At 53.3% G+C, this 23,431-nt stretch overlaps 1 protein-coding gene across 18 annotated transcripts in view; it reads right to left on the reverse strand.

Moving 5' to 3' along the window:
• The window catches only part of Kif1a (kinesin family member 1A), an 84,636-nt gene that overhangs the window by 9,090 nt on the left and 52,115 nt on the right, over positions 1-23,431 (reverse strand). For 10 of the 18 annotated variants that reach the window (XM_060368899.1, XM_060368894.1, XM_060368893.1 and 7 more), the window contains 14 exons: positions 20,527-20,645; positions 17,621-17,706; positions 16,680-16,818; positions 16,412-16,580; positions 16,158-16,248; positions 15,689-15,807; positions 14,814-14,869; positions 13,954-14,062; positions 13,417-13,483; positions 13,237-13,321; positions 11,811-11,916; positions 9,593-9,619; positions 1,150-1,264; positions 96-229 (listed from right to left, as the gene is read on the reverse strand). In XM_060368899.1, the coding sequence (XP_060224882.1) occupies positions 96-229; positions 1,150-1,264; positions 9,593-9,619; positions 11,811-11,916; positions 13,237-13,321; positions 13,417-13,483; positions 13,954-14,062; positions 14,814-14,869; positions 15,689-15,807; positions 16,158-16,248; positions 16,412-16,580; positions 16,680-16,818; positions 17,621-17,706; positions 20,527-20,645 (1,422 nt within the window). Of the gene's footprint in view, positions 1-95; positions 230-1,149; positions 1,265-2,318; positions 2,343-9,592; positions 9,620-11,810; positions 11,917-13,236; positions 13,322-13,416; positions 13,484-13,953; positions 14,063-14,813; positions 14,870-15,688; positions 15,808-16,157; positions 16,249-16,411; positions 16,581-16,679; positions 16,819-17,620; positions 17,707-20,526; positions 20,646-23,431 lie in introns of all 18 variants that reach the window. The other 8 variants (XM_060368901.1, XM_060368895.1, XM_060368898.1 and 5 more) reach the window with 2 other exon arrangements.

Consider the following 23,431-nt stretch of genomic DNA (forward strand, 5'->3'; position numbering starts at 1 on the left):
CAGTACCCGAGCCTGTTCTTCAGCCTCTTCTACCCTTGGTGAGCTCCCCTCTTTGAAGCACAGGCTCCCTGCTCTGGCCACCCTAGTGAGCTCACCCTTCTGTGGCCCGCAGGCTCCCACTGCCAAACAAGTTGCGGATGGAGCGTGAGGCAGGCAGCTTGGCGTCACGGGAGTAGAAAACCATGCAGAAGTCCTTGGTGATGACAGCTGGCTGGGTGCAGTTCTCCATCTGTGACACAGGACAGAGGTCATGGGCATAGAGATAGTCCAGAGTACCTAGTCCCCAGCTCAACCAGACTCAGTGTCCATCCCTCCCAACCTTCTTGTAGGATACAAGAGCTTCTCCTTGAAGGCTGCTAATAATGCCTGCTCCTGACCCAGACCAGATTTCTAGGGAAGGGAGCCAGGATTCTGCCCCCACCCCAACTGATGACGTTAGAGCCTAGCAAGGATCTCCAGGGCACTAGACCCATTCTGCTCCCTGACTGTGTAACCATAAACCAGGGGCACAGCCTGAAATCTTCCTGCAGATCAAGACTGAACTAGGTCATTCTCACACTTGACTCTAAAAGGCCACAGCAAAATGTGTTCCACTGATGCTTGCTAGCTCCGGCTGTACACAGTAGGCATGTCACAGCATATGCTCCCTGAATATGGAACCAGAGCCCTACCAGCGTTTCCCAGGCTGTGTTGCTGACCCCGAGGCAGCCCACACTTGCTGTGTAGGGTGATAGAGCTCTATGGAGAAGTGGTGCTCTTTAGCTGGCCTGGCTCCCACCATCTCCAGACTTCTCTTTTGCTACTGTGCCCAGAAAGAAACACATTCCAGTCTCTCCCTGTGTCTCAGGGAAGGGTCATAGCCCACAATTGGCCACTGACTAGTGGCTGCAGGCCTGAGGGTAGGAGTGGCACTGAAGGGCTTCTATTTTTTGTACTTTCTGGGATATTGATGTAATGTCTGGTGGTGATGCAGCCATCTTGTAGTCTCAAAGCTGAAATCCACCCACTAAAGATATAGGTGTATACTAATTTTGAGCACTGCCTTTAAAAGCATTTGAGTTTATTCAGGGAGTCGTAGTATTCTCTGAGAAGAGAGTGAGGTTGCTGGACCTCAACATCACTTTGCAAGCTGTGGATTTGGGCATCTACCTCAATGTAGGCGGAGAGGGTCATGTAGATTTTCTCCCGGTAAGGGGTGACACGATTCAGCAGGAGGGAGTTATGCATGGAGCTGTCCCAGGCTGCTTCAAACTGGTAGAAGGTCCTAGAAAAAAGCAGACGAGGTAAAAGCCACCGTGCGGGGCTGCTCTCGGTGGGAATGGGAACATGCAGGCAGACACAGCAGAGGAGAACCGCAGGGAGACCACTGGAGTCACGGGTCGGGAAGCCTGGGTGGCACCAAGAAGGCCAGACCCCTCCTCACTCAGACCAGGGACCAAGCAGCAGCTTCCTCAGCTGCAGTGTGGACTGGGAGGCAGGGAGGGGAGCTGCCCCAGCCTCAGTCTGAGCGAGGAGGCATCTCTAGGAATCTCCCCGGCCTAGCTAAGCCCTCCTCAGCCCACCCCTTCCATCAAGACTCACGCTGCCAGGAAAAGGTCCTGGGGGAGGATGCTTGGAATGGAAACAGTAGCCTGTGAGTAGTATCCCATGGGGTCCTGAGAGCAGTTCTGTGCGACTAGCAACCTCAGGCTCTTTCTTCTGTTCCTATCTCCAGCTAGGGTGTCAGCAGGACCCAGATTTGCCCAAGAGAGACTTCAGGGTGGCTACCAGAAGCCCAGGAGTTTGCATCTACCATGGACCCCTGCACTGCAACCCCCATAGGTCCCTATTCTGGAAGATGGCTGTTGTGTGACAGTATCTTTTCCATTTACCCTAAATCTCCATGGTTCCTGGGGGGAAATTTGCCTCAGTTCACAGCGTAGTCACCCCACAGCCCCACTCCATCCAAGCATCCTCACTGACACACAGTTCACAGGCCAGGTGGCAGCACACTCTCCTACCACTTCATGGCCAGGCCTTTCAAGGGCACAAGCAGGCTTCCTGAGGTGCCTGGCCATGTGAGAGATTGGCTGGTGCTGCCTTTCTTCCTGTAGGACATTGTCCAGGGAATAGGGTATGGGGTTAACGGGTCAGGGACATGGTACGAAGCAGGCTGGACAGGGCCACTGTCAGACACATGTCACTAAGGAGAGATCTAAGGCAAGTGGAGACAGCGGGCAACCAGAGCGGGGCAAAGAGCAGGCAGCACTGAAGGAAAAGGAAAAGGACAGAGTAGAGGGGATGGAGCAAGCGAGGGCAGGAGAGAATAGTGCCTGTACCTAGTGTCATTTCCGAAGGAAACGCTAAGGGCGCAGCCAGGACACACGCACACACACAGAAGAGAGCAAGACGTCAGAACAGGCCTTCCATGGCCAGCACAGCTGCTGAGGGACCCCCTGGAGCCCCAGCCCGGCCCCACAGATGCCCCATAGCCTCATGAAGCTGCTTCCAGCTATGACCACAAGGATCGGCTATATCTCCGCAACTGTTTCCTCGTGGTACACAAGGCAGTAACTGTCCCCACTCCATCAAGGTGTCCTTCAGATACAAGGAGCTAACATGTGACTGAGGAGAGCATAGGGGTTAGCATGGGGCATCTTAGAGCCAGTGTCACCATACAACGATGCCAGGTAGGACCAGCTCTGTCTCATCTTGCTTGCACCTATATCTACCGTCCTTTGCCTTTAAAGTTTCTGACGTGGTCTGAAGTTCCTGAATGGTGCATGCCTGCATGTTTGTGTAGACAGAGCCCCCTCTGTGCCCTTGGAAAGAGTACAGCCTCTCCAGCCCGGACTTTCCCTCAGGATCTGAGCCTCAGACCTGTCCTTGCCTCTCTGCTCTAAGTGGAACACCCAGAGGAACGAGTCTGGCCAGACCAGTGTGGTCTCGGAGGTCATCTAGGGTGTTCCTGGAAACAGAGTAGGTTCTGCCAGCTGGGCTTAACGTCACCTTAGCCCAGGCCCAGGTGAAAGAAAAAAAAAAAAAAAAAAAAAAAACTGTGGCCCTTGAGTTCTTGGAGGACTCTGAAAACCCCCATCAAGCTGGAATATCTCCAAAGGCTTGAGTGAGGGATGCCTATTTGAGGTAGGTATGACTCCATTTGGACCATTTTCTATAGCAGGTCTAGACCTTTTCAAACATTGCCCCATCTTCCTCTGGCCAGGAACCAGGACAGGCTCCAACACTGACACAGCCACGAAGCTCCTTGCAAGTCTCTTCCCCATGATGGTCGGTCCCTGGCCTCAGAGGTCATCTGCTTTTCTCTATAGGGCGCTGCACGCTTGGGCCTTGTGACCAGCCTTTACCCCCCACCAGCCATGACTTATGTGGTCATGGGACACAGACTGTGGTGCCCTAATGAATGGAGGGTCTGGAGCTTCCTTGTGTGCCTTAAGCCCCTGCTGAGCAAAGTCAGTCCACCCAGGAGTGGGCAAGCTGGGGTTGGTGCGAGGGAAGCAGATGGACTACCAACTTAGTGGGACCCACCAAACATGCAGCTTATTATGTGGGTGGGACCCAGGATGTAGTTCCTGGCAGAAAAGCAGAGGTTGCCTACATAGGAAAGCCCGGGACAAGGAGGCTGTCAGAGGTTGCAGTGGAACCTCACTTCCCATGGAGTAAAGGATCCACTTAGGATCGCTGGGCCTCAGGTAACCAGGGGAAGCCTGTACCTCCTACACATAGCCGCTCACGCCTCACAGGCTCACATTTAGCCAACAGCTTGGAGATGCGTACTCTAGCGTCCCTGGGTCAAACTCCAAGCCTATTGTGAGGCACCCACAAGATGGAACAGTGTCTAGAGATGCAGCCTCCAGGAATGAAAGGAACTAACTGAGGTAGCCAGGAGTTCTCCATACTGAACTCTGATGGCTTCAGAAGGAGAACAGGAGACAGAGCATATACTTATACCTCCTACTTTTTGTCACATGATGCCTTTGTGCCACTTTACTATTCTGTAGCAAGAGGCTTTCTTCAGATGCAAGTCTTCCAACCCTCCCTCAACCCATAGTGGCCCAGAACTTTTGATCTCACTCTCATGTAAGTCCTGGGTCCTTTCCTGGAATGTCAGTAAATGGATCTGTAATGCTCATATACACTGAGGGTGTAAAGGCAGGTCACAGGGCCGTCCAAACAACCTTAACCTTATACCAGAGCCACCCAGGAACTTGTTGAAATATGGAATCTTGAGCTTCTTCCCAGACCGCCAAGTCAAAAACTCTGTGAGGCATCTCCTCATGAGCAGACAACCTCAGCTGACCCAAAATGGCCTTTGCTATCTGCTCTGTAGCCCATCATCTAGCAGACCCTCAAAGACAGCTCAGGAAACAGGCCTAGGGAAGGCAAAGTTCCTCCAAGCCCCATCACCAACTGCTCTTGCTGCTGCCCGTCTGCTGCCACCCAAGTCCCTGTCTACTGTGCAAACTCCCTTGGCATCCCTGTAGACATGGCATTTCTAGACCCATTCTAATGGAAGCGATGTGAAATGTCTAGTCTGCACCACAGAGAGTGTGGGGCAGGTAACATTGGGTCTTCAGAAGGAAAGGGTGGCTATCAAGGCTCCTTCTAAAACCAGAGCCCAAGGATAGGATAGAGCAGCTTGGGTCTCCAGGCAACATCCTACCTCCAACTGGAGGAACACCAGGAGACCTACTGGGTAGTTAGTTTTCTTCTCTCCCAAGAGGACACAGCTGTCCTCGCATGCTTACAAACAGGACAGCCAAATTCAGACCTGTGATACAGCGAGCACAGCGCCCAGGTAGACGGTGACCCATGTCGGCAGTATCGCAGACTCACTATACACGTGTTGCCCACAGAGGGGACAGTGGGACATTTGCTCTGTCTACTTTCATTGTCATCACAGACAGGCTGCAGGGACCTGAGCAAGTGGCCCCATGCCACCACATGTCTGCAAATTAGAAACACATGTTTTCCCAATCTGACCAGAAAAGCTGGGTCAGCAATAGGAGCCTAGCTCCAGGCTGCAGATACTCATGCATCGATGTAAAGGCAGCTGCACTTCTTGCCTGGCCTCCAGAAGGGCAGGTCATGAGCACATCTTGTTCCACAGAGCACCAGATCCTACTGTCTGTGATATTGTGAAAGGAAAGAGGACACTATTAGACTGAACTTGTTCCCCTGTGTCACCTATGACAAACAAAAGATAAAGCCAGGAGGCTGTGGAGGACGGCTTCTCACAAATGCCTGCAAGTAACCGTCACAAGACAGTCAAAACCGTGAGCTTCATGTGCACTGCTGCAAGGACAGCTGCCCAGCTGTCTAGTTGGCCTTCTACTGACCTCTCCTGCCATTGATCACTGTGACTAAAGATGACTGTTTCAAAATACTTGATGTAATAAAAAAAATCTTTAAAAACTTCCTCTTGCCTATACTCTCTGAATATGCCTGCACATTACTATGGCACATGCGTTCCCATGCAGCTTTGTAAATAAACTTTCTCACTCTCTGCCAAAGCTCTCTGCCTGCTATTGCCGGCTATCAAAGTGGATTTAAACTCCCCCTTGTTTCAGACTCTTAGATCTTAAAGGCATTCCAGCCACAGAGGTCAAACAGTGTGAGTGGATTTCCTAAGGATCAAAATATAAAACTCCAAGCCTAAGACCACAGCCAGAAACCCAGGGTTCCCCAGGAAGTATATTTCTAGAGAGGGAAACCTAGGTCCGTCAAGGAAGCCACCTCATGGGTCACAACAGGGCAGTTCCTTCCCCCATGGGGCTTGATGGCGTGACTGGAGACAAACTGAGCAAGGGAAGTGCTCCAATGCTGACCTTGGAGATCCTGTGTGAAAGGCTGCGTATGACACACACACGGAGGAGCACAAATCCCACCCATAGCACCACATCTGATGGCCCAGGACAAACAGCAGCTACACACAGCCGGATCCTCTTCAGGACTGAAATGGCGGTAGCACAACCAGGCTGAGCTGCTGCCACCAAAGCAGCACCCTGGGAGGCTGGATCAGACACGTTAGCAAGTTGTACACCAAACCCTCCCTGCAGGCTTCATGGTGGCTTCCATGAAGGCTCTGACCGGGTCCTGATCATTCTGGCCTACTTTCTTCATTCTTCAAGGTCACACATGGCTTTTTGGAGGGTTCCACCCTTTGAGTAACTATGAAGCTAGAGCCTTCAGCCTAACCTGGAGACATGTATTCAACAGATCAAGGCAGGGAAAGGGAAGATCTGAGATAAGCAGGTGAGGAGAGCATCCTAGAGAAGGAAGGGCTTCTGAGTATGAAGCCTGCTAAGGGTGTGGGCTGAGGAGCTGGGATGGCAAGCAGGCCAGAAGGGGGATTGTAGTGGCAGAGAGCTTCTCCTCATATACAGACGTGGGAATGTAAGGAACCAGAAAGACAGAGTGTGACTCTACTCAAGAACCATCTGGTAAATGCTGGGGCTATGACCCAGCAGAGACAGGCAGAACTGGTAATGACTCAGTCCCTGAAAGACAGCCTTTATTCCATGACTCCCCAGCCCACATCTGCAGGCTCAGTTGTAATAGTCACTATCCTTGGAGAACGACTCTGGCAAGACCTATTTTTAGGGAAATTCTGGTCAGTTGCTAGCCTGACCAAAAGAGAAGCCAGCCTTTTGGCCCTGACTCTCCTCTTGTATTCATGGGACCCCTTCCTGATCCCAGCTTGGTTGAACTTCTCCATCCTTGTGCTATTTCTCCATTAGACCTACCCCTTGTCAAGGAGATTCAGGACCTGGATCCTGATGCAAAGCTCTTTGCTACCTATTGGGCCTCAAAGTAAGGATGGAGTCTGCTCAGTCAGCAACTGCAGTGGGGATGGGATGAATAGGCTTTGGGCCCCTGGACCCACAATTCCTAAAGCCAAGCCAGATGCAGCTTATGGGATTCAGGTATGCCTGAAAGAGTGAATGCTATGGGCTTGCTCACAAACATATCAAGGGAGAGAGACAGGGAAATAGGTTTCCATGAGACCCTTTACCCGGCTCTCCCCAGGAAGCTAGAGAACCCTTACAGCATTAGGAATATGAGTGTCCAAGCCTGGTAAATTATGAGAGCCAAGATCTAGCTGTTCTTCCACTTCCTGTGGATGCTCCAGAGGACCTGTTGCTCCATTTACCCATTCAGACAAACCCCATAACTCAGGACAGGCATAGTGTGGTGCCATTGGAAGGAGCACAGGATGAATGGAGTGTCAGATCGAATGTCTTTTAAAATGTGGCTGAGTCACAAACCCCCATGCTAACATTCTGCAACTCTCATGGAGGCTCTCTGTGTGTCCCAGTGTCTTGGTGTGGTTCCTCAGTGGTTAGGATAAAAACCACGAATTTGCTCAGGAGCTATTTTTTTTTTTAACCAAATGCCACTGTCAGTGATAATAATGGGAGAGTCAATGTTGGGTCTAAGCTGAGAGCTTCAGGAATCAGCTAACTCATCACAGCCTGCAGCTATCCTTACTCCCCATCCTCAAGGGAGAATGAAACTCCACAAAGTTTTGGCACTTGTCCAGCTTTAGTTAGCAAATGAGTCAATTTGGCTACCTCTAGCCCAGCCTTGCAGTCCCAGGCTCACATGGGAGAAGGTTTCTCTCCTTTATGATGGTAGTACTGGCCACCACAGTGGATCCCTGTCCTGTAGAACTGGACTTGGGAGGAAGCTCAAGTTCCAGTCTAAGGACTTCCTTCCCTTCCTCTCTCCCTCCCTCCCCTCCCTCCCTCCCTCCCTCCCTCCCTCCCTCCCTCCCTCCCTCCCTCCCTCCCTCCCTCCTTCCTTCCTTCCTTCCTTCCTTCCTTCCTTCCTTCCTTCCTTCCTTCCTTCCCTCTCAAGAAGCCAAGCCCCAGGCCAGTTACTAACAAATTCATTTTTAGAATGGGATAGACAGCTACAGGAAAGTGGAACCCGGGTACATAAGCAGGAGCTGGTGAAACCTGTGAGCTGAGGAAAAAGTCCCAAAGAGAAGGAAACCAGCTTCCCTCCTTTGCACTGTGCCAGTGTCTCCTTGCTCTTCCAGGAGCTTCCTGGAGGCAGCAGATGTTTATAGCTGGAGCTATCTGGTCAGCCAAGGCCTCTCAGACACACAAAGGATACCAGCAGAGGGGAGCCCAGTCCTATATTGGGTTGACCAAAGATTACTTGCCTTCAGAGCCAGCGCATATGCCACCTTTTCTAGTAAGCCCACCTAGCTAATCTTGGTAGGAGAGAGTGAGAGTGAGAAGGGCTCAAGCTTGGCAGGGCTATGTCCCCTGCTTGAGTGTGGCCACTACTTCAGTTGTCTCTTGATGAGATTTCTACCTCATTTAGCCTCGGATCCCCAGGGAGGCTCCACTCAGCTCTTGGCCCACAGTAGCATGTACAAAAGATCTGGTCAGTAACTCAGATATGTCCCACACCATGGCCCAGGGAATATGCTTCAGAGAGCCACAGCTCCATGACCCCATAGGGTCTCCTCCTGGGGCCCTCATTCCCAGGTATCCAAGCAAGATAGCAAATGAATGCTATCTGTACTGACCCTTACAACCCCCCATGACCTGACAAGGATACAGCCTGAAGTCCTTGATGTGTGCCCACTCTATCTAGAGTTCTGTCTATGTGGTGCAGCTGAAAGGTTTAAGCATTTAGGATTTTAAGAAAGCTGACTGTGAGAAAGATGACCACCTAGAAGCTCTGGCCGCCATTCTGCAAGTGCCCGGAAGGTGACACTTTGGCTTTCCATTCAGAACAGCCCCAAGTTTTTCCTGGACCCAGTATAGACCCGGCACTTAGAAGTTGTTCTTTCCCCAGTGATCTGAGCCCTACTGTAGGCCAGTGTGTGCAGGGACTTCCCTGAGCCAGGTGAAAGGAAGCAACAGCAACCTAACCTACCAGGACTCAGCACTGAGAGTGAATCTGAAATGGGCATATGGCCCACTTAACAGCCCACCAGTCTTCTCATTTAATTACTGCCTGCCACTTCCAAGAAGTGAGGCCAAGGTCATGGCTGGGGTAGCGGGGCTACAGCGATGTCCCTCTTCCTGACTTGGCCCGGAAAGGGCTCCTGGGCAGCTGTGGAGCACATGGGAGCTCAAGTCTCCTGGCAGTGGGTCCTGTCTGCCCCTTCCCTGTGCTCCCAGCTCTGCCTGCTATGGCCCCTTGCAGGGAGTGGCTGGCCCTTGTGAGCTGGTGCAGCCCGGCAGCCGGGTTGTCCAGCCTGCATGCGGGAGATGCCTGCACACTGTGGCCAGGCCAGAGGTTGGCATAGAAGGCAAGGCTGGGGTGGAAGGAGCGGAGGCCAGCCAGTGTCTACAGAGGCAGAAACTACAAAAGCAGCCGAAGTCAGGAGTGAAGGCTAAAGGAGGCAGGAGAGGCTCAGCCAGGAAGACGGGGCTAGGGGAGAAATATAAAAATAAAAAATAGAACGATATTCTAAGGAAATAAAATTAAAAGGAGGGAGAAACAGGAAGGAAAGGTGAGCAAGTTATGAGTCGAAAAAGCTGGAAATTAAAATTTCAGGGTTGTGTAGGTGACCAGGGAAGGAGGAGGGAAGGTAAGAGGCTGAAATCAAACCAAGGGACAGAAATGGTACCTAGGTATGTCCGAATCAAGAAACTGCCTGCAAAACACAAACAACCACACGTTAGTGAAGGGCTGCGGGTGGGCAGCGGGACAGCAGGGTAGCAGCGGCAAGCGGCAGCAGGGGCAGCCGCCTGTGGCTGGCAGACCCATTCAGGGTCAGGGAGGCTGCGAAGCAGGGACCATGGAGCAGCAAGAGGCCCAGGTGTGGCAAAGCGCATGGTAGCCCGAGGCCCTGGGCAGAGCTAGGCCAGGCCCAAGCCCCGGCCTCTGTGTAGTGACTGGTCTTGGAGCAGCCTGGCCTTCAAAGGCTCCTAGGATGCCAGCCATGTCCAGGGAACAGGAAGCTGGGCTCAGTGGGCCTTCGGGAGGTGGCCATGGGCCAAGGAGCGTGCCTGAGACTTTTCGGGATAGGGAGGGCTGGGGTTGCACCAGCAGGAACAGCAAGGGCAGAAGCCAAGCGAGTGGCCATATTTGTGCTCCCCTGTATGTCCTCCCTCCTCCTGGCACCCAGGGCCTCCAGCCTAGATGTGAGGTTGGACAGGGAACAGGACAGAAGCTAGTTGTCCAGTGCTAAAGCTGAGCCTATTTAACCAAAGTTCTGTCAGCTGTGGTACAATGAGTCTTAGCCTGCTAGTCACCCCCTGCCTAGTCAGGGTTAAGGACACCTCAACAGCTGGGCTAGTGGGGAGATGACAAGAGGACACCAGCATCAAGGTCTTCAGTACGAAGAGACAGCTAGGAAGGGACGCCCGAAAGGCTCCCATCTACCCACTGACCTCCTTCTCCCACTGCTCCCCCTTTGCCCCCAGAATGTCTTGCAATGGTGGGTCAGAGATCAAGGGGGTTAAATCACTCCCAGACCCCAAAGCACCTCTTAGCACTCAGTGGCAAACAGACCCTCCCATCCCCCATCCCATGCCCAGGCATAGTGGCCTGCACTCATGGGTAGTATCCTTATTAGGAGTAGTAGGCCTCTCTGCCTCAGAAGGATGCGTTTGCAGAGCAAGAAGAGATGGAAGGCCGTCCTAGCTCATGTTGTAGTCTCCCCCACCCCCCATTCCTCGGTGTGAACTCCGGCCTATTCCTCACAGTGCCATCTTCCTAAGAAAACACCTCCGGAAGTATAGAGTGAGCTCAGAGGCACACGAGTACACCCTAGTCTCTGTCCTGTCCTGCCCTCTGTCCCCACTGCTGCCCAGCCCTGTTCTGCCCTTGGCTGGAACCCACTGATGCTGTCTATGGTACTGGGGAGGACCTCTTCCAGGACCTCCCCAGGTATCTGTGAGGAAGTGACGCTTTGGACCAAGGAGTTGGAAGGACACAGGCCACTCCCGAGACTCTGGATCCATACAAGCCTTCGCAGGGGTGTAATCCTCCTCCCACACCTCTCCAAGGTGGCAGACCCTCAAAACCTGCTTCTCCACAAATATCTCTGAGGTCAGCTTTTGGCTCCTTGGTACTGTACCAGGCTGAGTCATTGGAGCCAGGCTGGGACTCAGGCCCTGCACAGCTTCACCACAGATCCTTGGAAGACTATGTCCCAGGGAATTTGGTCCAGTTGGGCATCCTCCCTGGCAGGATGACTCTTGGAGTACCTGGTCCTCGGCAGCCTTTGTGTAACGTCTGTCACACATGCACACTCTGGCAAACCCCTCTGGACTGCCAAAACAGCTAAGGGCTCCACCAACCCTATACTGCTCAGATAAGGATGGGAGATAGGGCAGTCTGGAGCTTGGAAAGTGATGAGAAACACGTGACAAGTGGTGACCGACAGTCACACCTCTACCCAAGCTGCTCGATTGCCAACTGTCGGCTCTGGAATGCCTTCTTTGTCCCCACCCATCCCTGGGATCCCCACCAGAGGCTTCAGATCTGTTCATACCACAGTGATCCTCAGAAACATGGCCTGCGTGTTAGCCTCCCATCCCATACCACCAAACACCTACCCACGAACTTCCAGGGACAGGACTTAACTCATGCTCCGAGCCCATGCTAACCCCCTAAAGATGACATGTGTGTAAACCACAGATGGGGGACATGAAATCAAATGAGAGAGAGACTTGGAAGCCATGGGCCACCACTCCCTGCACTGCCCCCTTAGGTGTAGGCCTGGAGCTGGCCATGGCATGAGTGGTTGACTCAGTGGACGCCATGGTAGGCTGGGGGTTACCCTATGTGGGAGATGGCCAGCATGGTTGAAGTCTGCCCACCCTTCTTGTGTTACTCACCGGTCATCCTGGGCTGGGTGGACGTATCCTGACGAGAGAATGTTGAGGGACAAGATGTTGGGGTCAATCAGAGATTCGTCAGTTTCTGGAGTGTTTCTGATGCGACCTGTGGGGAGGGCAGTAGCTGGGTGTCACTGCCCAGGAAGGCTAGTGGCCAAGGTATGCTGAGGCCTCTGGACAGAAGCCAAGGTGGCAAGTGGATTCAATTGTGATTGCACTTTCTGGTGGATCAAGCTTAGCAAGCTCAGGCCTTTCTACCTGTGGGAGAAGGAGACCTGAGCAAGATGAGGGGGTGATCCTTGTGCTTAAAAATAACAGTAATGGAGAAAGCAGCACTGTCCATGTATACACTCTGTGCACTGGCTGCTCTTCCAGTGCCTGGGAGATAGCTGCTTTGGGAGACAATTTATCTTCATATTACCCCACCCTGGAAGCAAATTTCTGCTCGTTTGAAGGAGCACACAGATGCTCACAAGTTCTCTGCTCCAGCAACAGAGTGACCAGCTCCCCTCCCCTCCCCTCTGCAGGCTTGCCTAATTCCCTGCAGCTCTTCAGCACAAGGATTCTGGGAGAAGGCAATTTGGAGTCTCTCAGTCAGCCCTTTCTTGATGCCAGACTCATGCTTGGGATACTCATGGCAGGGAGGAGTTTAGGGCAAGAACCTCCCCCACAACCCCAGCAGCTACTTGGCCCTGAGGAACTGACCTCCACAGCGTTCTCTACCTGAGGATCTGCTGGGCATACTTGAGCAGGAAACAAGAGGGAGGTGGGGGGTGGGCGAGGGCCAGCTGTATCCCTCAAAGGGTTTCTTGCCTTTCCTCCATTTTGCTAGCCCTTCCCCATAATGTCCACTTTACAGGGCCCAAAAGACCCAGGCCTTCCAGGGAGGGATGCTGGGCTTGGGGTTCAGCTATAACCTGAATGGGATTGGATGTTTGCAGCAGTATCTCCCCTACTTTCTTTAAGACCCCATTGCTACTCCAAATTGGCAGCCTTTGGTGTCTGTCTACATTTTTAGAAAAGAGGGGAAGAAGCAGAGGGTTGGCACAGTCTTCTACAAGCTAAGCACGCTAGGGACTATGGCCACCTCCCAAGGCTGGGCAAAGCAGAGAAGGAGCCTGCAGTGCCCAGACAGCATGCTCGTTGCTGGCACTCTGATTTCCAGAACTATGACACCGTCATTTTCTGTTGTTTTAAGCCTTTTAGTTGTAGTTCTGTTTCAGCAACCTCGGAAGGGCGGCACAGGTTAGGCAGCAAAGTGGGGCTACAGCAGATCCAGGACTCTCTTTTTTGGGTGATGGGCTGAGGCACAGAAAGTCTTCATGACTTAGTCAGAGACACCCAGCACGGGGCAGAGCTGTGGTTAGACCCAGGCATATGCCCAAAATAGTCCTCTCCTCGGGCAACCTCTGTCCACCCCACTCACCCACAACCAGCTCTCGCACTTCCTTCCAGCGGATGTGGCTTCCTGTCTCGTGCAACAATGTCACGGTTATTCGTCTCTGGATGCCCTGCCACATGCCAGGAGAGGGGACAGTCAGTTGGGGACACAGGGTCTTGGGCTGGGGGAGGGCAAGTTCTGCAGTGGGCAGGTAAGGCTTCCCACCTGGTGGAGAAGGAACGTCCCCATGCATGGCATGCCTCCACGGTGGTCAACCACAGCAGGGATGTAGCTGGAAAAAATGGCAATGGTGAGACACAAAGCCCCTCCTCTATTCTACCCGTAGCACAGGACCTAGTCCCACAGTCAGCAGAGCTGAAAACGAGAGTGTTGATAATACTTTCAGAAGGGCAGGTAGCCCAGTCCACAGACTCAGGTCCTTCCGGCTCTCTACAACAGCTCTCAGGGGCTCATATTTTCCCCTATCCCCTGTGAGTCAGAAATGTGCACCCAGTGACCTGGGTACAGTTGTGTCAGGGCTCCTGTGCCGTACCACAAGCTCCTGTGCCTCAAGGAGAACCGGGCCCCAGGCACCCCCAGACATCAGCTCAGAGCCGCCACCCCAACCATCCTTTTCCAGGTTAGCCACTGTGTATTCTCAGCTGCTCTCGGGACACTGTTCCCAATGCCCTCTCCCCTTTAATCACATACTCTTGGGCCCCAAGATGGTGCCCAACCTGGGCACTGTGGGGACCCACTTACTCGCCATTGGCTTCCAGCTCACAGATCTCAAAGTAGACCAGCAGGTCATATTTGCAATGGCAGGGACCTGGGGAGGGTCGTGTCATCGTGCTGAGCTTAGTGGCAGGCACTAGAGAGATAAGGAAGTAATGTGTGATGAGGGATTCTGGGAGGGGGCAGCAAAGGATGCAAGGGCAACAACTTTCCCAGAGGTGCCCACTGGTATACCCATGGCCAGACCACCTCTCGCTCTGGGCTGTCAGGCATAAGAACCTGGCAGTGAGGTGAGGCTGCTTATGCTCTCTGCCTCCAAGTATTGAGCACGTGGCCTCACACACCTGGATATGAGGGTAATGGCTTTAGACCCCAGGCACTGCTAGGTCAGCAGAGACCCTTATTCAGAGGCCCCATCTGATGCACAGGACCCCTCTTCTTGGCCTGTCACCTGAGGTACACTTGACTACAGCAAAATGCACTAGTCCAGGTACACCCTGCCAGCACCACACCTCGCCCAGCATACCTTCAACTCAGTTCCGCTGGCTCTCCAGTAGGTCTCCTCCTGAGTTCTGCCTGTCTCTCGGTATTCTTGGGCCCAACCATGTCTACCACAGCCCATTCTCTGAGCCCTTCCTCCACTAAGACCCCTCTGAGGGCTCATCATGCCACCAGCCACTGGGTCTAAATGTCTCCTTTGTGGAAAGGGCTGGACAACAGAACCCAAAGCCGAAAGCTATACACTCCAGACATGAAAGCAGGCTAGAAGACACCTGCTTTGGCATCTGCAGCCTGGAAGACCATGGCATTCACAATAGGTCCAACCACACTTGCACCCGTGGTGTGGGCCTTCACTGCCCCACAGGACTCAGGAGAACCCCACCTACCTGGCTTGGATAGCGGCATGACCCTGGGGAAGTGGCGACGTGAGGGCCTCAGGGGGCTGTGGAGGAAAGCCGGAGTGAGCAGACCTAGGCTGGTCTGCTCACCTAGCCTGTGAGTCCCAGGGCAGGGCAGGCTGATCAGAAGCCCATCCGTGTGGCCCCATACGCCTGTGTCCACCATATCCATGTATCCCCCATAGTCATGTGTCCGCCATATCCGTGTGTCTCCCATTCCCCTGTTCCACAGACCCAAGAAGAGCCCAGGTCTCTGCACATGCTTAGATGAAAAAGGAGAAACCCATAGGGGCCCCACACCATCCCAGAGGCTCTCAAAGGCCTCAGGAACTCAGTGTCCCAAATACTCCCTGCTGCCCCCCTCTTCTGTTCTCAAACCCTGGGTATCCCTGTGAGGTCTGCTTAGCTGAAGAGAAATAGAGGGAGAGAGGACTGAGGCTCTCGACACATCGCCAGGGCACAGGTGGCTAACATTCCTGCCCCAACTTCTGGACCCAGGGTGAGACAGCTTACAGGTACCTGACCCTCACACCCAGTCTCTTGAGAACTCCCTTCCTTCTCCCCTCCCTCCAGTCTTCTCCTGAGTCTCTACCCTGGGCAACTAAAAAGAATGAGGAAATCGGGCAGATGTTCACTTCCCAGAAGTGGCCAATGGGCAGCAAACTCTGGGTTATCTCCTGGATGCTTCCCATGCATGGCTGATGGTCGGTTCTGACAGCAATGGTCCTTAAAGAACTCAGTTCTGAAAGGAGAAGCAGGCCCAGGCCACGCTCTGACCATCCTGGGCAGCTAAGGAGAGGGCATCAGAGTATATGGGCTCTTAGCCTGGAAACAAGGACATAGGGGTAACCCAGGGAGCTGACCTGAGCACATCCTTGCACAGAGGTGGGAATGGGTGCTGCTGGTAGTGGCCGAAGACCTCAAACACGATGGGCTGGCTCTTGATGTATTCGATGAAGGACTTGGTCACCTCTACCGCAATCTAGCGGGAAAGAATGGATCCTATCTGGAAGTGCCCAGCGTCCATGACAGTGCTGCACTCCAAGCCCAGCCCTCAGCGCAAATTACAGCTACAACATTCCTGGCTCATCGTGAGCAGCATTCAGGAGCTCTATTCTCACCCCAGGATCCCACTGAAAACCCATGACTGATCTCCCACAACCTAGCTATGATGACACTATCCCAGCACGGCACTGAAGATTCCACAGACTGGTGCCAGGCATCCCCCAGGACAGCCCATTAAGAGGAGAAAGAACGGATGAAAGAAAGGGAGAACCATGCTTAGCCTTGTAGAAGGCCTTTGTGAGTTGGGGGATAAGGGCCAGAACCTACATTTTGGACATGGTAAAAGCCAAGAGGGGGTCCCCTGCCGGTGTTCTTCAGTGGCTCAGTGGAGAAGGCCTCATCATGGCGGTGGATAAAGCTGTAGAGAAAGAGCAACTTGGGGCAAGGACTTGCAGCAAGGACCTGTGGCCTCACAGGGCATCGCATGAGCCTGTGCGATGCCCAGCACATCCCATTGGGGCAGCATGCCCCTCAGAAGAGCACCCTATTTGCCAGCAGCCCAGAACGTAGAACAGGCTCACTTGAACTGGCAGAAGATGTCAGCATATTCAGCAGAGATGCTGGACGCCTGCAGGACTGTCACACGGAAGGTAAAGGTGCTGCCCAGACGGAGGTGGTCCAGAGCGGTGTCCAGGGGCCCATCCAGGGCAGCCTTCTCAGGGCTGTCTCGGAGGCCTTCAGGAGGCACAGCTGTTGGGAGCCAGGGCAGAGCAATGGGGTCTCTAGGTTCCATGCTCTTCAAGCCCTGGACCCACACATGCATGTCCCACCCAGTGGGGCTGCACCCACCTGAGCAAGTGTTGTTGTTGACCTCGTCGGCTGACGGCCCAGCATCAGTACCCTGACCCTGGCCTTCTACAATGCGCAGTTCCTCCTGGGAGGTTCCTGAGCGGGACATCCCCACCACAGGGCAGGACTCAGACTGAAACTGTGATGACAGAGAGGTAGAGAAAGCCCGGGAGCTAGCTGGCTGAGCTTGGGCCACCCTGTCACAGGCTATAGAGATCTGTGCACGGGGACGCGGGTCTCTAGATGAAGCACCATTCTAGGCCTCCATTTCCATTGCCATGAGTGAGCTGCTTTGACCCTCTGGCTTGGATGAGCTGACGTGTGAACTGCCTGAGAGGAACAGTCCACCTTCCTCACTGGGAGAGCCACAGTGAAGGGAGACAGGGAACCAGTGGCTTTGGTTCTATACTCAGGGCACCAGGGCACTTCCTGGGGGAGGTCACAGGCAGACTCCTGGATAGCCTCAGGCTGAAATCTTGAGCCAGGGAGCAGTAAGCACTTCTGGGGAAGGGCACTGCATGGGATCAATCCCTCTACCGTCCCCTGAGACAGTCCTTTCTGGGAGGTGGGTGGCCTCAATGAGGTCGTTTCTGTTCTCACAGGCGTTGGAGGAAGCATGGTAGAAAATAGAGTATGCTGTGGGAACCCTGAGAACTGCCAAGCAGAGAGAAGGGAGAATAGGGTGCCTACTCTAAAAGCTGCCTCTACTCACCAGCTCTATGCCTTGCTGTGTGAGATGCAGGAGGATGGGTGGACCAAGTGGGTCCTGACAAACTGGGGAAGTGACATTGTGTGTTTTAGATGGCAAGGGATGGGATGGACACAGTGCTCAGGGAGAAAGAAAAGAACTCCAAACCCATGGGCCCTGCCCGGGCTGGCCCTTAGAGCCTAGGGGTCAGTGGAAGGGGTTCCCCAGGATACAAGGCAAGCCTTCTTAGTACCTTTTCAAAATGCTGGTCATCAAAGGAGATTTTAGCGGTTCCTGACTGACGGACACCTGAGCCATAATCTGGAGCCTCTTCATCAGCTGCAAGAGCAACAAGCAGATGGTTGGCCACTTGTTTTCCATAGTGGACAGAGCCAGGCCAAGTGGGCCCAGGGCCCTGTCGAGGGTTTAGGAACTAGGTGAACAGATTCTTAACTGCACTACATTAATTACATCACTACCTGCTGCTCAGTAGTCACCGGGACACACTGACCACCAGCCTTTGTTGCCTCAGGGACCCAGAGGCATGCCCTTGCCAAGGGTCGCTCAATGTGAGCCACAGTCCCTACACACTCTGACACTGACCTACTTGCCCCTGGTGCATAGAAGTGAACAGAAGGCTCCTGGTGCATGTCCACACTCTCTTCAGAGCCCATGGGCCCCACTATGTCACCTTCAGCATTGTGGCTACTCCGCTGCTATCATCCAGCTAGCCATCAGTGTCTGCTGGCTAGGGCCAGACCCCATGGGGCTCAGTGGATGCGCTGACCCAAGCCCATGGCCACAGGGCAGCGCAGGGGTGATAAGGTCGTATGTTGCCTAAATTCCTTTCTTCCATTGCCAGATAGGGAAATATTAGTTGCGACCGCAAACACACTAAAATCCAGATGTCTTCATATATGATGTGGGGACCAACACAGGTCAGACTTCCTCACAGCCCCTTTTCCTGAAATATGGCTTGGGGGAATGCAGGGCTGTGGCTGACTACAGGCCTGGGCTCTGAGCCCCATGCAGCCGCCTATTAGATCTCATCTGACCATGCGGGAACCTCACCTGATAGATGGGGGACCCACTGAGTGCCACTGATGTAGAGCATGGCCCTTGGAGGTAAACCTCAGAGCTTAAATTTGGAGATAGGGTCATTCACCCACTGTCCTAAGAGTCACTAGAGGGCCCTTCTCACCCAGAACAGGATAGTGACTGTCCTCCACAAGGGCTGTGAGCAAGCCCCTTAGTCTCTAGAAACACATGGACATGGGGATCTCTTCCCAGTGTGGTTGGGAGCTTTTGATCAGACAGGAGGAGGGCCTGGAGGATGGGGAAGGAAGCCTCCCAGGAAGAAGATTGTTCTGGGTGTTCCTGTGCTCCTAAGTGAGGCTGTCTCAGCAACATCCATGTGGTGGGGCCAGGATGGTGCTCAAGTCTGGGCTCTTCTACTGGCTCGTAATCCACCCACTTCTACTGGCTCCCCTGGCTGGATGAGACTTCTGGCCCAGTGCTGAGGGAACCGTGGCTGGACCACCCTCACCTAAACAATCATGGGCACATCATGACTGGTGATAGGTGGGAGCAGGGGCGGGAGAGAACACTTAGAAATCACAGGCTGACAGAGTTTGACAATTAGCCAATTTTTAACTTAATTAGTAGAATCAAAGTCACCTGTGTGGCCAAGACACCAGAGAAGACATTTCAGTGAGTAGACATTTCAGAGTAGAGGAGAAAGAGGCACTTGGAGGTCAGAGGTGTGAAAACTCAGGAGTATGAGAACCTGGGGTTTGAGGATCTGGAATGTGAGGACCTGCACTGTGAGGACCTGTGGTGTGAGAATCTGGGGCGTGAAGACCTGGGATGTGAGAACGTGAGGGTGTGAGGACCTGGGGTATAAGAATTTAGGGGGAGTGTGAGAACCTGAGGATTTGAGAACCTGGGGTGCAAGTACCTGGGGAAAGGCAGTCTGAAAACCTGTGGCAATAAGAACCTGAGGGTACAAGTATGTATATTAGTGGTATTTGGGGATGATAACTTGAGGTTGTGAGAATCTGAGAATAGAAGAACAAAGGGCAGAGTGGGACATGATAACCTGGAGGTAGGAGAACCTGGGGATATGGCACTCTCGAGCATATGAGACCTGGGAGTCTAGAACACACTGGGGTGCTGGCCTGCTGCAGATCCTCCAGGTGGCCACTGAGCACCCCAGCCTAACAATGGCTAACCTGGTAGCATCCCACTTCATCCCCTCTGTTCCTTTGTCTCCTTCTCTCCCCAGATGCCTGGGGAAGCCAAGAAACAAAGACAGTGAGTACCCCAGGAAGGGAGACCATGGCCTAGGCCAGAGAAAGAGTCTTTGAGCGGCTGTTACAGCTATCACTACCACTGACTTGCACATACCTCTTGATCCATGACCCTCACACTGTTCTCGGTGACCCTACAAACATTCTCAACATACAAGAAGTACATTATAGGCCTATAGGGGAGAAAATTGAGGCCCAGGCTTCTGTACCTGGCTAATCCTGGTGCCTCCTAGCTTTGATGGACGGGTGGAGGGGATAGTGAGGAAAATGTCTGCTTTTTACAACAGGGAGAGCTGCTATCTTCAGGCCCACAAAGGAGAGTTTGCGGCCTCCACCTTAGGCCTGTGCCCAATACCAGAACTTAAGGGAGAACATAGAAGAGGAACTGAGGCTGCTGAGAACCACTTTTGGCAGGGACTAGCAGTCTGCAGGCTCCCTTGGCCATGGAGAAAGTGAGTAGTGGGCTGGACGGGCAGGCAGTCCACACTTCGGGGAGGCAGCAAAGCAATCTCTGGGTCTACCTGAACTGTTTGATTGGTGGGTACTCCGAGCCAGATCCGACTCAGGCAGCCTGGGCTGAGCAGGCATGGCTTAAATGTCCCTATTTAGTCCAGGAGTCTAGGAAGCCAGAGCCAAGAGTTCATCACAGAGGACTTTTCCTCAAGCCCTCCCCCCTCCTTGCCTGGGAAGGTGGAAAAAGTTCCATGTTGGCCATGGAAAAGCTGGGGGGGTCCTAGGTAAGGCCAGGTTCATATTGGTTCCTACACAATATTATTCCTCCCACCTTTGCCTGCAAAGGCAAACCCCCCAGGGGCTCAGAGCCACACACTACCTGGACCCACACACACACCTGAGATGGCCTGCACGGCCACGCGGAGGAACCCCTTCACTTCTCCCTTTTCGCTGACGATCGCCACACGATGTACAAGGGGCACAGGGTACAGCAGGTTGCTCAGGTACACGAAGGCCCTGCAGGGGCAGAGCCATAGTCACAGGCGACCCTCGGGATGCGTGTGCTTTGACACCAACGACACCAAGGCCGGCTCACACACAACATGAAGCTGCAAAGCAGAGCAAAGCGGCGAGACAGCCAGGGCGAACGTAGCGAGGTGGGCTGGGGACAGGCAAGGGGGTAGGGGAGGAGGGGGTTCAGTGCTCAGAGGAGACAGGAGATAGAGGCACAGAGAGAGGGGAATGGGCCTCAGTGAGTGGAGGGCACAGCCCAGCTCAGCCTGGGCATGGCTGTCTGAGAAAGAGAACGGCTGAAGAGAGGGTTTCAGCCTGCTTCAAGGGCTGGAGGACCTGGGCTGAAGAGGGACGCGTTAATAAGCTCAACTCCTAGAACGCTGATGCCGCCTTCCCGGGGCGCTGTTGAGCTCCTCAACCCTGGCTCCCCTTCTGCAGTTTACCTGGAGGTCAGACATAACCTCTTCCTGTCGGTCACCCTTCTCAGAGCCGGTGCAACTCGAGTGTGCACCCCTCACTCAGATGCCTGAGCACTGTCCTGGTCCTGCCCTCCAGTCAACACCACCTGTTTCAAGAGTCTTGCCAGGGCCCCCTCAGTCCATCTCACCACCACCCTGCCCTCTCCTAGTGCACCTGTCACATAGAAGTCCCCACATGCTCAGTGATACCCAAGCTCCTGACAGAATCATCCAAGCCCTGAGAGGTCCAGGATGGCCATCCCATCTTACTGTCCCCAAGTTCAGCCTTTCTGGCCATATGAGCCAATGGGTCCTTGGAGTATCTGTCTACTCTCATGACAGCAGTCCATTTCCACTCTCCTCTCAGCTCTATCTTCTGACTTTAAGAATTTATTTAGAGACTTTCTGGTTATCTGTGCTTCTTTGTATATGGCATATGGCAGAGGCTCAGCAATTTGTTCTATCAAAATCTTCTAAGTTAGGCCTCAGATGGTGGGTGGCAGCTACCTTCAGGGTGCATTAGTGGCCTCCCTGGGGCCCACCTTTCCTTGGGTAGTCCTCGCGAAGAGTACTGGCACAAACTCCTTTGTTCTAGGTACCAGTTGGGGATCCGCTGTGGAGAGGATGTGGAGAGCAGCCTGAGGACTGTATAGGAATATCCACACTCAGGGCCAGGTGAAGGCCCTGTCCTGGCTGTTCACAGTTCCTGAGCCAGACTGAAACCTACCTTTACCATCCCAAGGCCATGACATCCTAGGCTGCTTCTCTAAAGGACTCGGCAACGCTACAGAGCCTGCTCAGAAATAATAAAGCCCAGGTTCCGGGCCATCCAGATGTGCCCTACTGGGGCCACAGAGGTAACCCCAGCAACATGAGCACCTATGGGGAAGCTCATAGATCTTATACGCTCACTGCTTGACCCTCCCTGCACTGTCCAGGCCTAGGGGGTCTGGAGGGGTACCTGGGGAGGTAGAACAAAGCAGGACGAGGCCCTGCCTAAGTCTTATGGAAAGACTAAAGCGGGTAGCCATCCAGCTCTCTACATGGACCTATTGTAAAGTGGGCTGACCCCAGATCCTGCAGGACAAAAGGAAATATACATCCTGGGACAACTGCTGCTCCCCAAAACCTGGAAGGTAGCATACCAACTATGTCCTAACAGATGCCCCTCAATTTAACTAGTTGTGCTGGCCTCTTTTGTGGATATAAAGAGTCTATAGTCTATAACTGGCCCATTAAAGCAGGTGAACTATGATCCTCTGGCCCATTTACAAGACAAGAAACTGAGGCATAAAAGTATCAGTCAGAAGCCAGGGCTGGCAGCAAGGGCCAGAGGTAGGATAGGAGCTCCAAGTTGCCTTCTAGGTAGCTCAGGTAGCTGTTGCTCATTGCTTGTCAGTGCATCTCCGTCTTTAAGAACTTCTTTCCATTAGAGGGAGAAATCCAGACTGCCGGGACCCATATCCAAACTGTGGGAAAGATGTGGCCCACATCTAACCCTAACCTCTGGCCGGTAGCTAGGGTTTTGTACCGAAAAAGACCCATTTTTTGGCCAAAGCCTCTGGATGCTCGCTGACCTCATGAACCTTGGACAGCTCAAACGGGAACTGTGGGTTTAGCTGCAACTGTATGGTCAGATGATGGAGAAGACAAAAAGGATGCAATGCCCCCGCCTTCTTTAAAGGACCGGCCCAGTCTACTTGGCACTGTGGTGGGGTTCGTGGGATCATTTGGCTAGAAGAGAACTCTGAGTCTGAACTGCCTCCCAGGAGCAGCACTGGTTTTGGAGAGGCCACAACTGAGTCTGAAAGATTTCCCTGCCAGTTCTACTCTGGGTAGAGCTCACTCAGGGAGCACACCCGGGGGATGAGGACACCCAGCACACACTGCTTATGGGGGCAGGGGCGCAATAGGCTCCAGTCTTCAACTTACCTCTTCTCCAGATTCGACCAGAAACTAGCATCAGCCACTGCAGGGTCAGAACACAGCCCTTGCCAACCCTTGCCAATCCACAACAGCCACACACCCAGCTTCTCTCAAGATTGGAAGAACACTGTCCATAGCCACACCGGCAAAGACAGGAAAAAGAGGCTCAGGCAGCAAAGAGCTATCAAGTGTAGCCTACTGCTGGGTCAACATTTACCTATCAAGCGTAGCCTGCTGCTGGGTAGACATTACCTATCTGGTGCCCTCTCTAGCTCCTCCCCAGACCTTTAACTTTCGTTCTCCTCTCTGCAGTGCTGGTCCCCCACCCATCCATCTTCTGGAAGTGTGTTGATTAGGCAAGGGAAATGGGAGCCTCTGGGGCCACTTAATCAGCTAACTCACCCA

Source organism: Meriones unguiculatus, chromosome 15 (genome assembly GCF_030254825.1).
Source record: "Meriones unguiculatus strain TT.TT164.6M chromosome 15, Bangor_MerUng_6.1, whole genome shotgun sequence".
Classification (NCBI taxonomy): Eukaryota; Metazoa; Chordata; class Mammalia; order Rodentia; family Muridae; genus Meriones; species Meriones unguiculatus.